The 22345-nt window shown below is 41.4% G+C and overlaps 2 protein-coding genes across 3 annotated transcripts in view; both read left to right on the top strand.

The window, feature by feature from the left end:
• The first annotated feature begins 1087 nt into the window (after positions 1-1087).
• Positions 1088-18907, top strand: LOC139752763 (uncharacterized). 2 transcript variants are annotated; one of them, XM_071668661.1, is made up of 3 exons: positions 1088-1193; positions 11880-14605; positions 17071-18907. In XM_071668661.1, exons 2-3 carry the CDS (start codon positions 12315-12317, stop codon positions 17072-17074), a joined length of 2295 nt encoding a protein of 764 aa, XP_071524762.1. In that variant the 5' UTR covers positions 1088-1193; positions 11880-12314; the 3' UTR covers positions 17075-18907. The 2 variants fall into 2 exon arrangements, with proteins under 2 accessions (XP_071524762.1, XP_071524763.1); XM_071668662.1 differs by lacking the exon at positions 1088-1193 and adding an exon at positions 8723-8857.
• A 1459-nt stretch (positions 18908-20366) lies between these two features.
• The window catches only part of Rab10 (RAS oncogene family member Rab10), a 146121-nt gene continuing 144142 nt past the window's right edge, over positions 20367-22345 (top strand). The window contains exon 1 of the mRNA XM_071668659.1: positions 20367-20427. Coding sequence (XP_071524760.1) covers positions 20382-20427 — 46 coding nt within the window. The 5' untranslated portion in view covers positions 20367-20381. The remainder of the gene's footprint in view (positions 20428-22345) is intronic.

Below are 22345 nucleotides of genomic sequence, written 5' to 3'. Positions count from 1 at the left end.
AGAAGATAGGTTTGAAAAATTGTATGAGAAAGCTTAAAAGATGGGCCCATGAGTGCAGAAGTGCCTTCCCGCACAATACAAATTACAAACTCGATTTCCCTTCCTGCCCCCTTCTGTTTTCATTCTTTCCCAGTTCTTTAACTCAAAACTCGACCTTGGAAAGTCTGAAAATAGACACATATTTAACTTATCAGTGATTTGTAAAAAAATAAAGTCAGGAAGATCTATCTAATTGGTTGAATAAACAACAAATGTTTTCAAGAGAAAATGCAGTCTGCGCAAACAGATAACATACACAATGTGACGTGTGTTGCGCAAGGCCTTCCTCGTTCCTTGTTGCAACAGATTAAACGTTTAGGCCATGTATAGCGTTGCCATCATAACACACACACACACACACACATACACGAATATGTAGAGAGACTCAGCTCGATGAAATAATTTTGGAGATAACATCACAGGTCAAATTATCACCAATACCCGTAAACACCACGTTGCTTAAAAGCAACAACTCGCATATGACTTCCCCCAACCCCGTCTCGAAAGAGCATCTTGATACGTTGTGCAATCTCCAGCCAGCACCCTCCTGCCTAAGGGTTACCGAGGGTGAAACTACCCATGCCATGGGAGGTGGGGCTCCATATTGATCAGGCGTGTCTCCCTGGTTACCGTGCACAACACTCATGAGCTAGGCTTGCACCTTCTCAGGCCAATGTCGCCATATTTCAGTACCTTGAATATATATATATATATATATATATATATATATATATATGTATATATATATATATATATATATATATATATATATATATATATATATATATATATATATATATATATAATGTCACATCCTGTGACATTAAATCATGACCGTCATAAAACTAGAATTTAATGCGAGGCTTTTGGAAAAATGAGAAAATTTAAATGGACATTTCTGTTATGCTATAGCACGGTATGCCATATCAGTTAATTTGATGATGTAGTTATTGGATGAATAAACTGACTCAATCGAATTGGTTTAATAAAGGCAAGGTTGGGCAATAAGTTCTTGCGACGCTTGGCAGCTCTTCCACATGACAACATTCCTGGTAGTCAGGTAGCGTGGCAGTAGACAACAGGCCCCCGAAGTTGAAATATTATCTCTAACCTTCATCATGGCCGATACACAGCGGTCCACACCGTAACCAGACGTAAGCCATACTCCGTATTTCAAGTGCTAAGTGGAAATATACGTAGATTTCGGAATATTTACAAAGTTTGTGAACTGTTGATGTGATGTGTTGATTCAGCAGCGTAAGGCAATGGGGATAGTTTTATCACGTTTCCCACTCCACTACACCGTTTGCACACTGATCATCATTGATAATTTGATAGTACTTAGATGGAAGATAATTTGTGGCTTTTGGTGAAATTCCGAGGTTTCCTACGCAATATGAGCAGGAGAAAGGAACGAAGAAAGAATCCAAACGTTGAAGGGAGAGACAGAGAGCATGAAAATCGCACTGAATGAAAAATGATGGTAAAAAAAACTAAAATTATGTGTGGAGAACAATGGGCCTCCTGTCAGTACTTAGTTCATACATACTTGATATAGCGAGAATGGAACACTGGCTGCCAGTCCACAAACAAGTGTATTCAGACGCTACTACTGTGCAGAATGTTTGGCAACCGATCGAGGGAGAATTGCATTCGACTCGCCAAAGATTTACATTTGCGTTCAGTAGTATTCTTATCTGTACATTAGTTAAAGTCGGGAATAGCTTTTATTGTTGCAGTAGATGGATATCATCGTTTTCATTTTCGACGTCATGCGATAACTTCTGATAAGAGTCCGGGTATGTACGCGTAAGCGCATTGGCATCACATATCATTTGCCCGTTATCAGCTGTTCGTGAATTTTTCGTATAATGAAATAATTGAATTATTTCCGAGTTTAGATGATGCGGAAAATTATAAGAATTGCCCAAAGAACATGAAGAGCTAGGATAGAACAATGTAATTCATCGAATTTTCCTGAGTTGAGACAATGCATTCTCCGGATGTGACAAGTAGGATTTCAGCTTCACATCTATTAGTATACTTTCTATCTTTTAGTGATGATATAAACAGTGATAACTAAAATTTTCAGTGATGTATGGTAATCATTAAGGGACCCTGTTTATAATGGCATCACGAAAACACGATTCCCGAAAACATAGAAAATCGATTCTTTCATGTGTAAATGAGATAGTGTACTAGTAGATTTTTTTTTTTCTTTTGACATTTGGTAGCCTTGACGTTCAAAATCTAAATGAAATACATCCAATAGAACCTGAGTTATCTAGTGAAAAAGATGCCATTTTTATTTTTTTTTTTTTGAACTTTTGATATAAGTAAGGGCTTTCCTTACAACAACTTACAAAGTCCCAATGCAGTTCATCCCATAGAAGTGAGGTTATTGTGAGGAGACAGATTTTACAAGTGCAGCAGTGACCTTTATCTCTGATCTTTTGACCTCAGAATCAAAGTGGACCCTTTTTATCTCTAGAGAAACACACTTGCCAAGTCTTAATCATAACCAACTCTTACAACTGAAGTTATTGTGAGGAAACGAAATCGTTTAGTGTGATGGTGAATTTGATCTTTTGATCACAAAACCATAAGAATTTTTCTGGTCCTGAGCGGGTCTCATGCTGTGTTGATGAAATCCACTTTCTATTGATCTTGAACTATTGTGCAGAGACGAAATCATCCCCGAAATCAACTCAAGGGTGCAGCAGGGATTTTGATCTTTTGACCCTAAAATCAATACTGCTTTGTGTTACTCCAAAGAATTCTATCAGCCTTAATATAACTGGACAATGGGTCTTGTAGTTACCCTGCAGAATTGGCGGACAGACATAAGTTGGATCCTACATACGGCAGCCACAAAACTTCGTTTTCTCGGGTCCATAAATATTGATTCTGCCGTAAAGAAACGACCTTCTGCATCACCATAGTGCAGCAATGATCTTGACCTTTGACATTTTGATTTCCCTAAGAGTATCTTCAGGCGTATGAATTTGGACTATGGGTTTATCGGTTAGCGTTCCTGACCATGACGCATTCACTGGTCGCCCAGGGTCGAGCGCATAGGTTCCAATCCTGGTTGCGGCAAGCGGTCCACTGTCAAGTAAGCTGTTCCTCCACCCTTAGGGGTTAGTCGATGAAATAGGAACCTGGCTCAGGCTTGGTAATATATATAAATATAAATATATATATATATATATATATATATATATATATATATATATATATATATATATATATATATATATATATAGTTGCCCGTGCCGTCTCAGCTAGCTAAGAAAAAAAAAAATTGCCGTGCGGACAAAATTGTGGATGGACGGATTGACGGAAAAGCCTATTACCATGGCGCACTCCAAAATTTCGTTTTGTGGGGTAATAATAATAATTGTAGATATTTCCAAGGTAAGTCCAAACACAACTAGGAATTACTGCCGCGAAATGGAACGGACTCTCCCAGTGAAAATGTTTACATGTGAGAAATGTTTCTTCCTTTTCATAATAAGGAATAGAATCTTTGAACCTTATATGATTTAACATTTCGGTACTCGCTCGCTGAATGACGCCTGGCTGTTGATAAACGTAGAATCCAACAACTTACTTTCGAGACAGTTTGTTGAAAACCATTTTTTTTTAATTATATTTAATGTATATTCTATTTCTGGCTTGGTAACTAGTTAGCAGTTGAGATCCACTAAATCCATCATCGTTGTGGTTGTCGTTTCGTCTTCAATCTTACCTTGCCCTTACTGTCACCAGATTTATATCAAGGTGGTTGCTTTTCGTACGATCGTAAAATATGGAAGTATATAACAAATTAGGTTGCACATACTGACCACCAGCTCCTTAGATAAATTTTGGCTACTCTGGGTTTGACCATGTAAATGTAGCTTCAGATTTTTCCCTATTTGTCCATTTTCATGGCTGGGAACTCGACCTACCTTTATAACAATACTGTGGGATTAAACAGTGATAAATGATTCTTTTAGCTTCAAAGAACCATCTTAATGTTATGTCATACTAAAAAATTCAAGTGTTTGGCGGACCAAAATCAGCATGGAGAACAAGAGAATAAAGATTGCCTTAAGCAGGTTCTGTTTTGATAAATGTTAGTAAGTAGAGAATTATTGCATAAAGCTGTAAACTGCGGGCCATACCGTGCTGTCATTTACTGATATTTATATGATGGTGATATAGAGCGATGCTACTGAATAGTTTCATAGGTATGGTGAATGAATCTACATATAGTCATTATTATGAAAGAGAACAATTCGTCGAGTTTCTCCTTTTGAAATTGTGGTCAAAACTTTGCTGTGTGTGCAGTTATTCTGGTCTTAACCCGGGATTATGTGGCAGCTTTATATTCTATATATATTTCTTTTTTTCTGACGATAGCATGAATAAGATCAGAATGCAACTAATGGCAGGATAAGAAAGAAAACTGGTATCCGCATAAGTGGTCAGACATATTTTAAAATTGTTGATTACGGAATACCTTCTTCAGTCAACATGAACTTTGAAATTATCTTATTGTGGAATTGCAGTGGTCATTTTTTGTCCAGTAAAATCACCAGGTACAGTAACGAACATGCCAGATGAACGAGATTAGCGTCGTTTTATTGTAAAGACGGACATAAAAAGATATTTGAATAACCATGCATGTTAAGGTTTGAAAAGAACGACACTTTTAGGTTAATGGATTGTCGAGATCTTCAGCAGATGATTGGTTGGTTATTTCGGCTTAAGGCCTATTGATTGGCGGGGTCATTATGGCTATCAAGTCATGATCACCAATCGAAAAACCGTGGTGCCACCGCCAGGTGTTCAAGATGATGCTAAGGCCATAACTTTGTAATAACTTCAAAGGTTAAGGCCATAACTTTGTAATAACTTCAAAGGTTAAGGCCATAACTTTGTAATAACTTCAAAGGTTAAGGCCATAACTTTGTAATAACTTCAAAGGTTAAGGCCATAACTTTGTCATAACTTCAAAGGTTAAGGCCATAACTTTGTAATAACTTCAGAGGTTAAGGCCATAACTTTGTAATAACTTCAAAGGTTAAGGCCATAACTTGGTAATAACTTCAAAGGTTAAGGCCTACCTTTGTAATAACTTCAAAGGCTAAGGCCATAACTTTGTAACAACTTCAAAAAGTTGATTAGTTGGACTCTCGGTCTAACAACATTCAGGATCCTTAAGGCCGTCAGCCTCAAGTTATGATAAGCTCAGATCGCAAAACATCTCGATTACCTACCTGAAGGTGTTCAAGATAATTCTGAGACGATATACGCTCTCACCTACATACATAACGTCTTGAAACCTCATCCTTGGCTCAGTACGGAACATTGTTAGCGGTTGCTACTGGCGACGTGGGTGGAGGTGAGTAGCGGTATTCACACCCAGTGCCCGCCACTTTCTCTTTAAACGTATACAAAATACCAGAAGCCTATCAGAACTGTTCTTATGCAAGTCGTTTCCTAGTTAAATGCACCAGGATGTTATTTCTTTCCCCCCCTCATAATGAGGCTTCTCTGTCTCTCCCGCGTCCCTCCAGTGCTCTCACTCACTCCAGGCGACAGGACAAAGTTTGGTTCCATCGATTGTCAGACTTCATGGCCGTTGGCGCTCGATATTGCGTCGTGAATGATTCACAAGGCATTAATCCCAATCTTTTGGAGGAACATTACCTTTACTCATGGTGCTGCAGTCCCCGGCTATTGGCGTCCAGGGCGAAGAGGTTGTGATGGGAATCAGCGGCTCAGCTGAGGCCTTCAGGTTCCTTGGTTGCGTTGTGCAAGGAGTCACAAGGGATTGGGTCAGTGGTGCAAGACCCGCCATTACGTTATACCTTTGAAGATTACGCTTTTACGTCATACCTTTTAAGAGTACGCCGTTACGTTATACCTTTTAAGATTGTGTCGTTTCATGTGTACATATACATATTTGTTGACGTATTTTTATAGATGGGAAACATTTTCTCTTTTCTTGTTTGTATATTCAATTGGACTTTCAAACGGGTTTCGACGTACACTAGTGTGGACGGAATATGGATTTTCTTTGTTTTTTTTTGCAAAAGGTTTAACCCTCCTACCTGTCCCAGAAGCTACGTAGGCTTCATATACTACCCTGGTTGTTCTAGAACCAAGTTACTACTTACTCGAGTCAGTTTCATCATTCATTAATGAAGTTTCTCTGAGCATTCGATGATCACCTTCCAACGTACTGGTAAACCAACCTAACAGCATAGTGCATGGCCTCGCATAAATATGTTGAACCGCTTCATTTGCGTCAGTAGGGAGTGTTGAGTCCGTAAAACGTTTCACTGAGTTCTGTAATAATTAGTGCTTCTCGTTTAGGTATATCATAGCAGATGTAGTACCTCTTAAAAAAAGGGTACGAGTAACGGACACGTCAAGATATACGTAGGTAAAGTCTCGTTATATATATATAACGAAAATTTTGGGAGCCTTGAAAAATGTGTGGAAGTCGAGAACATTATCTCGGAAAGCGAAAATGGGTATGTTTGAGGGAATAGTGGTTCCAACAATGTTGTATGGTTGCGAGGCGTGGGCTATGGATAGAGATGTGCGCAGGAGGATGGATGTGCTGGAAATGAGATGTTTGAGGACAATGTGTGGTGTGAGGTGGTTTGATCGAGTAAGTAACGTAAGGGTAAGAGAGATGTGTGGAAATAAAAAGAGCGTGGTTGAGAGAGCAGAAGAGGGTGTTTTGAAATGGTTTGGGCACATGGAGAGAATGAGTGAGGAGAGATTGACCAAGAGGATATATGTGTCGGAGGTGGAGGGAACGAGGAGAAGAGGGAGACCAAATTGGAGGTGGAAAGATGGAGTGAAAAAGATTTTGGGTGATCGGGGCCTGAACATGCAGGAGGGTGAAAGGAGGGCAAGGAATAGAGTGAATTGGAGTCATGTGGTATACAGGGGTTGACGTGCTGTCAGTGGATTGAATCAAGGCATGTGAAGCGTCTGGGGTAAACCATGGAAAGCTGTGTAGGTATGTATATTTGCGTGTGTGGACGTGTGTATGTACATGTGTATGGGGGGGGGGGATTGGGCCATTTCTTTCGTCTGTTTCCTTGCGCTACCTCGCAAACGCGGGAGACAGCGACAAAGTATAAAAAAAAAAAAAAAAAAAAAATATATATATATATATATATATATATATATATATATATATATATATATATATATATATATATTCCTAAGAGTCCACGAGGAAAATGAAACACGATAAATTCCCAAGTGCACTTTCGTGTAATAATCACATCATCAGGGGAGACACAAGAAATATAAGTCAGTTGATATACAACGAAGAGATGAAGCTAGGACCAAATACATATATATATATATATATATATATATATATATATATATATATATATATATATATATATATATATATATATAAATTCTGCTTAGTGGTTAAGTTTGAAAGGACAAATGGTAATTTCAGGAGCTTATTAAAGGGCTGATAGCGAATAGTTGCTCGGGCGATGACCTGCACAGTCAGCTTATGAAGTATAACAAGTGTGGATGTGGTTTATGGACAGCCAGATACTTATGTACCCATGATAGACTGGACACGTAGTGTGTGTTAGGACTGACGTAAGTTTAGGTGACGTGAAATTGCTGGCGCGAACGTGATTGCCACAGCTGTTACCAGCTAGAGACCCTTACCCTCAGTAAGACCACCTCAGGAGTGCACGCACGTTTTGCCGAGTCTGGTAACGCTGCAAGACCTACGAGGTATGCCATGTATATTGATCGTTAATAATTCATATTTGCGTGGGGTGTTGGGTCAGTGGCTGGAGTGGACGTAATATAGAGAGAGTGGTTGTGAGTGGACGGTTGGTGTCGCGAGCCATGGGGGAGGGCGGGGCTTGGATACCACCTCCTCCTCCTTGCAAATATTATTTAACCAGAACTGAAAATAAGAATGCAGTTGTCGAAGACTTACTTTCTACCTCTCGGTAGCGTGAAATCAGTCTCATGCTAATGATATTCCTAGCGACTAGTGACAGACAGTACCCGAGTAGGTTTGGGGTTAACACCAGAGCTCCCACACACTTGAGAGCGTCGCCGTGATGACGTCAGTATAGCTCCAATAATGCACCCTCGGCGGCCACAGGAGGACTGAACCGGCGTTGTTTTTTTTTTTTTCATTTCTTCAGTGCGACATATGTCCGCTGGCTCGTGTCCACTGGAGGTGGGGGAGGGGGGATATAACGCATATCAGGAATCGAGGGCGAGCGGACCTGTAGGTGCGACACCTCCCTCTCCAAACTGTGGTGAGGATAACTGCAGGAACCAGCAAGCTACGTGACGTTACGAACGGTTATCTGGGGGAAGGAACAGGTTAGTCTGAAGACAGGGCAAGGAGGACAGAAGATGCCTTACATACTTCATCCGTAAGTCAAGCAGGGTGTGGACGATATTTTCCCCACAGTAGATGGCATGACAAAATTTATGTTCACTGGAACGACTGACAGATGTTTTTTTTTGAAATGTAGAGACAAAGTGTGGTCAGCACCTGAAATTTAGCTGTCGAACGCTATCTCGTGTGTGTGCGTGCGCGCGCGTTTGTGTGTGTTGGGGGAGGGGGGGGGGGGAGCTGCGGGACGCTTGGTAGAGCCACAGACGCTACCAAGAACAGACGTCTGCAGCGATCGCCTTATAACTGCAGTAGTTCATGAGTATCTAAGGAGGAGCCGAGGGTTCATTAAATACAGTCTCCTGAGTGGCAGGGTAGCCATCTTAACCGTTCGTCGATTGTTTGACTTATGAGGTAAGTCGAGAGGGTAGTTCGTTTTCAAAAGATCTGGATAACGGTTTTCAAAGTCCATACGTTTCCTGTTGGCCGAATGCAGCGAGGGAGTAGTACCCAGACATAACTCCACGAACAAGACTGTCTTGGTTTCACCTACACCCTCTACGGTCGCCAGTGAAGACCCAATGATTCCCAGACGACAGTTTGCGTTCATGTTACAACGACGCACAAGTAATACATTCACCCTTCCCATACTTGATCGCCATTCCCTGCGTTAGCGAGGTAGCGCCAGGAAGAGACTTTATTTGATAGGGGTTGTCTTTTTAACATTTGTTAATGCTCGTATGATAGTAATGCCAACACGAACGAGCGAGAGAGAGAGAGAGAGATGACGAGCATGCCTGTGTACTGTCCCGTATATAATGTTTACGTGACACCAATCACTCGTCGAGTAATTAGGTCAAGGCGCCACCGTGACATGTTTGTGTACTGAGTCACTGGATCGGTGTATGTACTCCCGCACTCTGGTAAGAAGCGTTCGAGGCTGTGACCCACATAGTGAGCCAGACCTCCATACAACTTAGTTGCCCCCTTACTCTCATCCCAAGTCAGCTGGATAATAGTTATTCATTGACTTATTCATCTCCCTCCATGATTTTCGATATTATTTTGTGCTTATTTCCCGTGTTTAATTACTTACTTAACCCATCATTAATCAAATCTGCGTCATGAACTTCAAAATATTTTGGAGTGGTTGGTTTATACATATTTTGTCAAACTCTTGAGTATCACCCATATAATCGCCCATGCAATAAGTTTACTTTTATACTTATTCCATGCCAGTCTTTTTCCATTTCATATCAGGTCAAGATCAATACCCATTAGAGAGGTAGACAATAGTTTCCACCCCGAATGAACGAAGTTAGTGATACAGGTGTCAGGCGAAGACGATAACAATGAACGTCCATTGCCAGTTGGCCCCTTTCACCTATTGTGTTGGGTTTAATGGCTTTGCGATCCAGGATGGCGATCAGACTATAGCCATTGGCACAGTGTTTTTGCGATGATGAATGGTCATCAAGCTAGTCATTAGCATATATATATAAATATATATAAATATATATATATATATATATATATATATATATATATATATATATATATATATATATATATATATATATATACACGTTAGTCATGCAAACCTTACAATGGCTAAGTCGATAACCCAAGGCTCAGTGATCGTGCTCAAGGTGGTGGCGGTATCGTGCTCTTTGGAACAACTTTTTATACTTGAGGTGTTGTGGTGGTTGTATTCTCGGCTGTAAAATGTAGTACTGGTTGGGTCAAATTTCCTTTGGTGCTCACTTATTGCATCGTCCTTGCTGATTCAAGTTTTCAGTGGTCGTTCTATTAGTGATGAGATGAGGGATTTCAGTTATATATTGTATGTGGGGAAGTGAGCCAAGTATCCGAAGGGGTAAATGTCTTCTGTGTGAGTTTATGACACAGAACTGTCAGGCTGGTTTTGGCATAACCACTCCAGAGGCCAGGATGATCTCTGATTTTCAGCTTCGTGAGAAAGCAGGAACCCAGCATTCCCCAGGACATGACTGCTACCCCAAAGGCTGGAATATCCAGGAAATAATCTACATCTATTTCATCAGCAAATATGAGTCAGTAGATTTGAATAACTGGTTCGAGACACATAAGTGCGTTGTTCTGATTGGTTCATTTTCATCTGCCTTTGTATTTGCATTATGATTTACAACTTCGCAGAACCAGCCATGTCTGAAGTCGATTTTAAAGTTTAAGATACATTACGCGGATGATGCATTCAGCTGCTGGGAATTCTAACCTCCCATCAGGACCATGTAATGCCCCTCCGGGGTCGCACGCTGTGACCGTACCAGCTTAAACTCAAATACACACAACCTCATCCAGACGGCCATGAATCACTCAGGTGCCGGCCGCCACAGTGGCTTGACGCAGCAGCAGCCTGAGGGTCCAGGGTTTGCCTCGCTGAATTATATAGAAGCCGTTTCTGTTGTATTATGCGCCGACGTCGGGCTCGGCTCGGCCACCTGTACACTTGCCAGGGCGTGTGTGTGTGTCACGGTCGCGTTTACAGGGCAGTTGAATATCCGCAGAGCAGCTCAGGAGGAGACGCGCTAAGGCTGCACGTAGCTGTCTTCAGGTTATACGCTGGTGTTCGGTCTGTCTGTTGAATGTCCTGTTGCACCATAACGAGAGTGCCACATACGTAGTGAGAGTGTGTATGGATTTGGACTTAACTTCTAAAGAAGGCGTCCATTTGTTTTTTTCTCGTTTAATGGTTATAACGTTTGACGGCCTTAATGACCCTGGTAATCGATAGGCTTCAAATCCCATATAATCAACTAACCGGGAAACCATGCAGTGTGTCTTTGTCATGGATTTTATCACTGAAGGAACAGAAATGAACGAAATGAAGATTATTTTCTATTCCGATGAAGCATTTTCACATTTCTTCTGTAAGTCCCGTTTGTTCAGAGCTTGCTCGTAGGTAGACACAGGTCGTGCCTCCAATACTCAGTGGACACCAAGACACACACACGGGACACCTTTACCCCAATCAAACTCTTTCGACATCAGTTCCCAGATAATGGTAAATATTCATGATCATGTAAGTGATTTTTTAGATTTTAATGTGTCGGATTATTTTACTCAAAGGCTACAGCATCAGGTCTTACGTCAGCACAGTTTATGAATATATTGTAGGTATATTGATGAATGCAGTTGCAAGGCATGTCATATTTTACAAAGGAGTTCACAGTACTATTACCTCAGGAAATAACTTATAAGCTTAATTCTACTAACACTCCAAGAAATAACTTTTAAGCCTAGTTGTATTATAACCCCCAGGAAATGCAGTAGATGCTGTGTGGCTGACATGCTTCAATCACTCTCCTGTGTTGGATTACATATCTGGTGTAACTATTGCCGCATCTCTCACACCACTGTTGTTACGAGGCGCTAAATCTCTCTCGTGGTTTTAAAGGTTCGACAGTGTCGGCGAGGTACGTGCGACCCACCATGAGACGACGCCGAGGGAGGCAGGAGGCAGAGGGTGGGTGTCGGAGAGTCCCGGCCAACCCGGCAACAGACGTCCCGTGCCCCTCACATCATCCCTACCCACGCAGGCTTACACTGGCGGCAGCGGATTCGAAACCTACTCATCGATACTGAAGCAGAGATAAAAGGAATGGGACTCATAACTACGAACTGTGTTGCTATTGATGCATAGTTTATGCTGTGTACTCATCATCATGTTGATGTTGGGAACATGCATTGTGAAGTTCTGAAAGAAAAAGAAATAGTCAAGGCTCTGTGTTAAAACGATTGAATTGTAAGTCGCTATTATACATTTAAAAGAAAGTGTGAAAGATTACATTACCATTGCACCCCAACTTCGTTCCCTTCTACATCTCTAAAAATGTGTGAGAATCAGGTCGTCCGTTTCGAAGGGTTCATCGAGATTGTGAACGAGACGAAGGTGGCGCGACTGAAGCCGGTGTACCCTGAGTGTCCGGAAGATCCCAGCCCCATCGTGGCCGCAGCCTTCCTCTCTCTCATCTTTCTGGGAGCTTTCCTCCTCAACCTGATGGTGGTGGTGACGATATTCACCAGCTACACCCTCAAGAAATACCTCTACTGTCACTTGCTCATAAACCTCTCCCTCGCCTGTTTAATTGACTGTTTCTTTAACCTGAGCATCGCCATTGGGTACGTCACCACCACGCCTTGGAGGTTTGGCTACGCGGTGAGTTACTTCAACAGCTTTACCATAAATGCTGTGAACAGCGAGATGGCCTACGCTGTCTTGTTACTGGCGATAGACAGACTAGCTGCGGCCAAGAAGTTTACCACGTACCTCAAGAAGTACAAATTGGGCATAGTGATAAGTGTGACGTGGGTGGTGTCGGTGGTGTTGGCCTTGCCCTTGCTCGGTGGCTACATCGGCAGCATGCCATACAGGAGAAGGTACTCCTGTTCGGTCGCCGACCCCTTAGACGATTATTACCTGATCCCCCATCTGGTGTTGATCGTGTGTGTGCCAACGGTCGTGATGGTTGTGCTAGTGTGCATAATCTCCGTCACGTTCCACCGAAAACGCAAGAAACAGAAGAAACTCAAAGGCAACCAAACGATGGGTTACTTTGATCAGATTCTGATGACGCCATACTACAGGGACGAGTTCTATCCCTCGCTGCTGGTGAACTTTGTGGTGATAGCGTACGTCGTGTGCTGGTTGCCTTTCACCGTCCTCACTACCATCAGTCCAATAATGACCCAACACTGGGCCAACGACACCTCCGAGGACGCAAACGATGATCAGTTTAGCCGCTTCGTGCCATCGGTAAGGACTAGCTTCAAGGTGACTCAAGCGATGCTAGACGAAACTCAGCTGCAGACCCTAAACAGAACGAACACCAGTATGTCCTCCAGCATATCCCCTGATATGTCGAACTTTACCATGGAGGAGGGTCTTATTCCGGAGATAATGGGCACCCCCGCCTTCGATACGGTGGCCGTGTGGTTCCACTTCATCTTCGACGTTACTGTGCCAATTCTAGTGTTTACTGTTTTAAGAGACGTGCGGGCAAAATGCGAGGCGCTCATTATGTGCTGTAGACCCAACTCCGTAGACGTGGCCTCGCCCAAGCCCACACGACCACTCTACATCAATCGCCTCCCGTCCACCGGAACTTCCAGTAAAAAGGATAAGACGGCGACGAAGTCGAAGAAAAAATCAAAAAATTCCGGGAAAAATATGGTTGACTTTAAAACGCCTATTCTCTTCTCAACTTCTGAAGGTCTTCATATTCGGACAGTTGAGGAAACCTACCTGGGTATGCTGGAAAATAAACCGCTGCTTGGGTTCGGTCGACAGAATAACGACCCGAAGTTCGTTTATAACCTTTGCGACGTGATGCTCGGGTATGAGGATCTCACAGATTTTGACGGTCAGTACCACATAGATGATAACTATGACTTTGAAAAGGATCCCGAGGCTCAAGACCTAGGTGGTGGGAACATGGTGGTGATGGGGGCGCAGCGTGTGGCTTTGGGCCAGACGGCCCTCAAGAGCCCGACCAAAAGCCCCGTTGAAGATAACGACGAAGAAAAGTTCACCTTCAAATTCGGCTACAGACCACCAACACCACCCAAAGTCCAGATCATGGGCAATGAGCCAGCCGAAAACATCGGGGATACAATAGAACCAGATGAACTGAAACGTAAGAAAGGCAAGAAGGCAGTGAGATTTGCGTCTAAACTGACGGAGGAGATTCCCCGATCGAGTACCCCCGAGAGCTCCATCGTCAACTCCTCCGCTAGCAGCTCTCGCTCTAGCGACTCCGGGATCATGGCCGACAACGAGCGCAGCTCCTCTCAACAGGGCGACGAGGAGAAGAAGCCAAGGTTCTCTGTCAGTAACAATAGATCGCGACCGGCAAAAAAAGACACTTCCAAGGCAGGAGCCAAACTTCGAGCTCCCCGGAGACCAGCACCCGTCAAGAAGAACTCGTCTTCCTCTAACAAGCTACCAGGCGCCAAGACTTCGAGGAAAGTAGTAGGCTCGAAGGTCAGGAACATCAAGAGTCGCCACATAAGCAGCCTGAACTCCTCCCAGACCTCGCCGGAAAGCAGATCGCCGGCAAAACCCAGGAGGTTCTCCAAGCACAGCGTCCAGCCGACCAGGATCAAGGTGGCCACCTCCACCAAGTAAGTAAGGCTCGATTCTGGTTGAACAAGAAGCAGCAGATGGGTATATTGCTGTGATTCTCGTTAGCTCATGGCAGCTGCCTGATCCACTCTTAATTACACTTATTCTAATGCCTTTCACATCTGTTCACATTCATTGTATCATAGACATTTGCCTTTACATCCCAATCATCCTCCTTATAGGGCTAACCTATATCATAGGTCTTCTTGTTCTTCGAACAATAAAACCTTAACCGTACGTTTTCCTTTGCAGGTAGCCGTCTACCGTCCTCATATTTTCTGTGTCTTTGGTACCCCTTTTTGACCTGTTGCTCCTTTTTTTTTCAATACATCAATTCTCTAAAATCATGGAGCTCAATTTTCTGCTTAGATCGTCATCTACCCACCTTTTCCATTCTTTACAACCCTGGTTAGGTTCTCCTTTTCTGCTTTGCACTTGTTTTACGAATACTCATATTTCGGCTGTGCTTGGAGTAGCACCTGACATGCCTGTTGATTGTATGACTGTTCTTTTCACCTTGCCGCACCAGACCATCATTTTCCTCACTTGGCCCTTCTCTCATGTCCACACGGCTTCTCTGCTTAAGTATACAGTCGTGTCTTGGAAGTTTCCTATCCCTCTCATTCCTTCTTTATTTTCCTCCAGATTATGGGTTTCTTTGCGCTATCTACCTGGTACATTTCTTGAACTTCGTCATACCGTAACCTCTCGCTGCTGGTCAGAATTTCCACATTGCCCAGCTCCCGACTTCGCTCCTGTGACGACCCTCCGGTGGAGTATCCCCTCACCTTCACCTCCCAGCACCCACTTTACAGATGTCTTGCTCTCCACGGTTGTATGATCCAAGAGTTCCGGATGTCTGCCATCTGATCTATGAGCCTAAACATAACGGTTCCTGTTTCCCGTTTAATCTACATAAACGACAGACCTCGCTCTGTTCCGTTCTCTTTCATCAATCCTTATTCCATAAATCATTGATCATTTTCTTACCCTTTCCCTTCTACGTATTACCTTACATCCTATATCATCAGGGTATTTCAATCTCTCACAATCGTCAGAGTTGATTTAACTTTCATCATTCATGTCCTTCACAGTGCAGCACTCATTTCGATTTTTTTTTCTTTTTGTAATTTCAGTTCATTTAGTTCTTTTCCTCTACTGTTGGAATTAATGTCCATCTGTGGTTGATATCCACATTCACTTTATATAATCAAATTATTTTCCTACAAGTATTATTAATTTCATGGAATATGAAAACAACAATATCTTAAGTGGTCGAATGTTCCTGTCAGACAGAATTTTAAGTATTGGTTACATGCATATTCTCATGTTTTCAAATTCTTCAGTATTGCCTAAAGCCCCAAAGAAAACGGGTTTTAGAATTTACAGAAAATGGGTTAATGTAGCGTAAACTTAGGGCAAAAAGCATTATTTTCTTTCATAGTGCATGCAGTTTTACTTTGTTTCATTATGTATATATATATATATATATATATATATATATATATATATATATATATATATGGTTGACTATTAAGTTTGTGTGCTCAGATTTGTAGATATCCCCTCGTGTTGGTACAGATTTAATGGGGTTAGGCCCTTTTCGTTACAATGTGCATTTGAGTTGTAGAGATTGTATGAGAAGACCCTGGACTTGGCTGTTGGGCAGGAGTGAAATCAAAATGAATTAGATATTGCAGGGTTATGTTTCAGTCATCCATATGCAGTATTGTAGAAGTCAGGAAGTATGGCAATTAAAGCTATATTGTACAGTTGGGAAAGTATATCAGTTACCGTTGTAGATTATTTTAGAATTAAAAATGTAAAACTTCAGTACTATAGATTATTGTAGAATTAAGAAATTATAGTAGTGACTGCTTACATTGTAAAAGAATTACTAAAGTATAGTAGTTACTGTTACAGAATATCGTAAAATTACTGAAGTATAGCAGTTACTGCAATACATTATTGTAGGATTACATATGTATGGTAGTTAATACTATAGAGCACTATGGAATTGTGAAATTACAGTAGTTATTGCTAACACTATAGAATTACGGAAGTATAGAAGTAACTGCTATATAGCGTAGTACAGTCACGAAAGTATAGCAATTACTACTATAGCTCACATTGTAAAATCAAGAACATTTAGCAGTAAATAGTATAGAGTATTGTAGAATCAAGAAATGATAGTAGTTACTGCTTACACTATTGCAGAATTATGAAAGTACAGCAGTTCTCATTTCTTCTCCGACCTATTAGTAGAAGATTTCGGCTTAGGATTGTACAGTTTCCTTGAGATGACTATTGTGTTACAGCAGTAGATGAGAGCATTACCCTCAAGTTACTTCTAGATCTTGAGTAGTTTTAAGCCCATATCTTCCCTTTCATAACATTATGATGTAGGAGTAGTACAAGTATATACTGTAGCATTCTACAAGAGCTACTATTCCTCTTGTTTCAGGTAAGGTAAGCGGCAGTTCAGTACAGTCGCGAGCAATGACCACACGCACCCAGAAGACCATTACTTCCCCACCAGGATAACTCAGGTTACCTCGCCATTGTCACCTCACCTCCTGGGGTACTCTGATGTCGGCAAGGGATCACACCAGCCCCATCTACTAACCGCTCAACTCACAGCGTAGTCTACTCCACAGCCACTCGCCCATTTACTACGGCAGGATCACATCAGAGTTGTTAAAACCCATATTTTCAATTTGGGCAACTGTCCATCTATATGAATGTTTGAGTTCTATCAAGTGTCTTGGATTTTCACTGATATAATCAAATTAATACGAGAAAAGCTACCTTTGGTGCCAAGATATATATATGAGGTGGTGATTGTTAGTCTGTCGTATGGTTGGTTCATCACATGTGCACATTAAGGTGTAAAATGAAGTAGACAACAGTTAACATTAATATTATGGTAATGTGCGTAAACTCGAGGGAGAGTCGTGTCGGCAAGGCTTCGGGCGGAGTGGGTGGACAATAGGACTTCGATACTTTTAATGAAATCATGCTTTCATCACATGTAATCTTCGAATCTACTGTGTACTCCCTGAAACCATGGATTATAATGCCGTGAAAATAACAGTGAAATATGAATGCAGAGAATCTTACTGGCGAACTTATCCCACACTCCCAACGGCGGACATTTTCTGATGTTACGTGCATGATAGTGGTATGTATCATTGGTCAGAACGAAGTGGTTGTGAAAGGCTTCTGATAACAGTGATTAGAGAGATGGAGTCCGTCACGGTTAATGCAAATGTTTCGGCACCTGCGTTAAATATTTGACGTGGATGTGCACCGTATCTGGGCTTAACGGCGATAGACCGCCACATCATTTGGATTCAGATCCTATCCACTATTCACATGCAGGGCTGACGTATACTCACAAACGTCCCGCAAGGTTACATTCAACCAGTAGAGAAATAAGTATCGCCATGTCATTATTGAACCTTCGAAAAAATTATTTCATATGGTAGAAGTAATGTTAATATTATGCCGTGTAGACTGGGATAATGGATTATCGCCAAATGACGTGAATAGGTTTACGGACATTTATTTATTTAGCAGAAGAGATGCCATTGTAACAGTGTTACAAGAAGTTTACGAGAGAGGATTGCCACAGAAATACGCAATATGAACATAATTCTGTCTAGTGTTCTGAGGGCTTATGGGTGAGGCTCCAGTGTTGCAAAATGAGTTACTCGCTGATGAGACATTAGTTTTTCTCACTGCCATTAACTTCATGAAAGTACAATTGACAAGGATCACCAGAATGTTTAACGTGCCCCCAAAATATCCACTGTGATTAGGACAGGTATCTGCTCTGATGAAATAAAGACGTGTTATTGTCTTTCACGATTTTTTTTTCGGTTGCCATAACAGATTAGGTGGATACTTGCTGTAAATTATGGTTATAGTTAACTGTTCTTTCTGGTCAGGGTCAACCGACCATCACCCGTGTGGTAATGGACGGCTCGATAAATAACGTACCCATGGCAACACAGCCCTTTCTAAAATCGCTTGGTATCCTTTGTCTCTTGAATTGATTGTCCTTGGCCTCAGAGAGGCTCTATGAATAGCCAGGGTATAGAGTTAAGAAAAAGCTAGGCTCGCTATTATCATGTGTATCCCGTCAGTTTGGAGCCATTATTACTGGAAGGATATGTTATCTAAACGTCTTCACGTCGGCAAGGTAACACATTGAGGGTCTCTTCAGTACCCACTTTTTACTATGTACAAATATATGTGTATATATATATATATATATATATATATATATGTTCGTGTGAATAAACTAAGTTCTAATCTGTGTTTATTCTTACATCATCTTTAATAGACAAGAATTGAAGGGTCTTTTTTCTGATAATCAAAAGGATGCAGTAATCAGTTAATCATGCAGGTAAATGATACCAGATTCCAACTGGTCGAGGTTACACCAGGAATTCGATGAGACTATCATTGGAAGTACAGACTCGTCTGAGAACTCACTCCAAAGGAGTCTATACTCCCCTGCTACTTGAAGCAGCCGAGCCTTGGTTGCAAACCCCTCGGAAAGGGAGTAACCAACGCTCGCATAGAAATTGGTCCTTGAGTACCAACGACCTCTGTGTAATGAAAATATTCAAACTACGAACGACTGAATGAAAAAAAAAAAAAAGCAATTAGCATCCGATTCTACAGGTTAACACTGAAGACATGAAACAAGCTCTGACTCATGAAAATTACATTCGCTTGACAGACTGAAACTCTGAAGCCACCTCTTTCAGTTTACACAATGTATAGATAACCACAAGAGCAGAAAATATCAGGTAATTCTCCCGGACAAGAGTTCGTAACATTCTAGCTCTGCCTAGTCCATCACACCGTCCACCCAAGGCAGCAGAAGTTCATCTACTAAGGTAACCCGTCAAGGAAAATTGAAAAAAAATAGGGAACGATGAAAAGGAATATGTAACGGTGAAGAAAAGAAAAGAAGAACGGATAAAAACATAAAATGCACTATAACACCAACCACAAACATACCATGTAGGGCTTGCACAAACTCCAGTAATATCAAATCACAGCTTAGTCGGCGTAGCCTAACCCTAGCGATGCCCCTCAGTATTGTGGTCATCTTGCCACAACGACAGTCCATTCTTCATTTGGTGTTTTTAAAGAGAAATTTTAGTTCGTCAAATATGTATGTCATACTCTTGACTTAGTTTAATGCAAAACTTAGGAAAAAGAAAGACTAAAGAATACTTATAAACTGAGATATCTGAATGTTTTCCTGAACAGAGAAATATATTGATTAATGTAGTTTCAATATTTGTAGTTAACTGCATATCAAAAACGTATACTTCTCTGTTCCTCCCAACCCGTATGAACTAAGTCGCTCGTTAGGCGCTTTTAGGCGAGCAAAGACGCTAATTCATCTTTATTATGACTTCCAACTTACGATCATCATCATTATAACTTTTGACATTTAGGAACAGCATACTTTATAAAATTATTATGAGATATTGTAAGAGACGCTTCTTATGATTTGATGAGTTGTTATTGTGTGAGTACCGGTAGCACGTTTTCGTCGTCTGCTGAGTCGGTCTGTTTACATTTGACCAGTGCGTGTTGGACGCGGGTAGAAGTTGTGGTGTGTGTCAGTGAGAGTTTATACGTCTAAGTAGACTGGTGTTTAAGTAAAGAAAGCAAGTAAAGATACGTATATGCAAAGCACAAAACACAAAATCCTTGCCTTTAACTGGAAAACATAGCAGTGTCGACTATATGACACACGGTGTCTCCCATTCTCCAACCACTCACATGTATTCAGGTATGCAGTTTTACCAGTACAAGAACTATTGATACAATGACTAATTATATTTGTAAAAAAGGTGAGGTTACGGGACGAGATCATATGCTGAGCACTTTTGTCCTCACTTGTAAGCCATTGATGCAAAACAGGTTGTCTCATACATTGAAATGAAAAGAATCGTGTATCTGAGATGTGTTTTGTCAAGGTAACTTCGTCAGCCAAGAACTCGTACTCAAGAAACTGGGTAGCTCATTCAGGTGCCATTTGCTGTGTATCTGAATTAATGATAGCTTAGTTTTTTACTTAACCAGATTGTCTTGCATGTAATTAAGAGTTCATCCATCGGTTCCACATGTACGTAAATGCGCTTTGAAAAAAGTAAGTAGAATAGGCTTGATTGAACACAGGAGATTACTGAAAACAATTGAAATGCTGTTGTTCTGTTGTCATTTGTTTACATCAGCACACACACGAACATACTTCACCCGTGGCCCCTCCCGATGGACCTGGCTGGCTTTCTAAGCGCTGGGGAAGCTCCAAATAAGATCTTGGGGTAGAAGGTTATAGTATATATATATATATATATATAGGATATATGTGAGAAGAGCCAGCCTTAACACATATTCATCTCCGGTCATCTGTCAAAGTTCTTGTGAGGCGAGAGTGAAAAACCTCATCCCATTGATCGTGATGCTTTATAGATTTACATCCTACCAACGTTTTGGCAAGAGTACGGTTCGTAGCCGAAGCTGTTCAGAGCGCTGAAACCATGCCTGCGCTAGGCCAACGAACACCTACCCATTACCACTGTCCAGTCAGACATATCCGAACGAACAATGGAAACAACGCATCACAGGTCTCTGTAATGTGCTTTTATTTCGTATTTACTTGTGTGCCGTATTCATGCCTCCTCGTCAATTCAAAATGTGTGTGTGCACCAATTCACTGGTAACGAGAAGGAGAGACGCTTCAGCTGTTTGCATATTGACATTTGACATAATGTTAATTACATCAGTACGCCGCTGCTGCCGTGGCTCCACATACAAGCATGATTCATTGCATCAGGAAATAATAAGAAATAACTGCGGGAGTCCGTCGCAAATTATGCTGCGCCGCCTGCGAGCAAGCGTCGTTTGAAGTCGGTTAATGACGGATGCATGACAGTCGCTCACTGATTTTCGTGCAGCAGTCGCAAGGTTTGCTTGAAAAAGCACAGCACCAAGCAGAAAAAAAAGTAGAAATGCCAATGGCGATATACGTATGAAATTATATAATTAATTTTCTTAAAAGGTTCCCTCCGTTTTTAAGCGAGTATTTGGGCAAATTTCATCATGAACAATTGGGTTCAGAGAGAGCGCTACAATAGGACCTGGAGGTGAAGTCGAGGGGTAAACCCTCCCCTCCCACCTCACGCTCATCGACATACCGGTAACACGTTACTGTTAGTGATGACAGAGATGATCATGGTATTTGCTGCAGTGTTCACATTTTCCTAGTCGTTCCTCTTAACTTGCAAATCAATTAGTTTAGGTGTTTTTGACATTAGTGACAACAGAATCTCAGGTCGGCAGTAAGTGAAGAAATTCCTGTGAAGTTTTGGATCAATTTTCACCTTATCTTATTTCTTTTTTTTTCTAACAAGAACAGCTTTGAAGTGATGACGGGATGTGGCGGCCATATTGGAAATCAGATCGGCACAGAACGAGAATTCTTGACATTAATCATTTCTGTAAACTTTTGGTTCAGTTTATTCACTGGTTTCTAAACATTTTAGTTTCCTGAATTTCAGCTAAACAGTCAATTTATGTTGTCGCGAGCCATATCAAAATGTAGTAGATTGATATGAAATAGATTTTGATTGAGGTCTATCCATTGACCATTTCAGCAGTTTCGGCTCAGTTGAGTCAGTGGTTTCTGAGAAGAGTGAAATGAGAAA

The sequence above is a fragment of the Panulirus ornatus genome, chromosome 13, assembly GCF_036320965.1.
Source record: "Panulirus ornatus isolate Po-2019 chromosome 13, ASM3632096v1, whole genome shotgun sequence".
Taxonomy (NCBI): Eukaryota; Metazoa; Arthropoda; class Malacostraca; order Decapoda; family Palinuridae; genus Panulirus; species Panulirus ornatus.
The sequence above is the reverse complement of the archived record's forward strand: the minus strand, read 5'-3'. Positions and strand labels throughout refer to the sequence as shown.

Coding starts and splice junctions, on each gene's coding strand:
- LOC139752763 (XM_071668661.1), top strand. CDS start 12,315: ATGTGTGAGAATCAGGTCGTCCGTTTCGAAGGGTTCATCGAGATTGTG.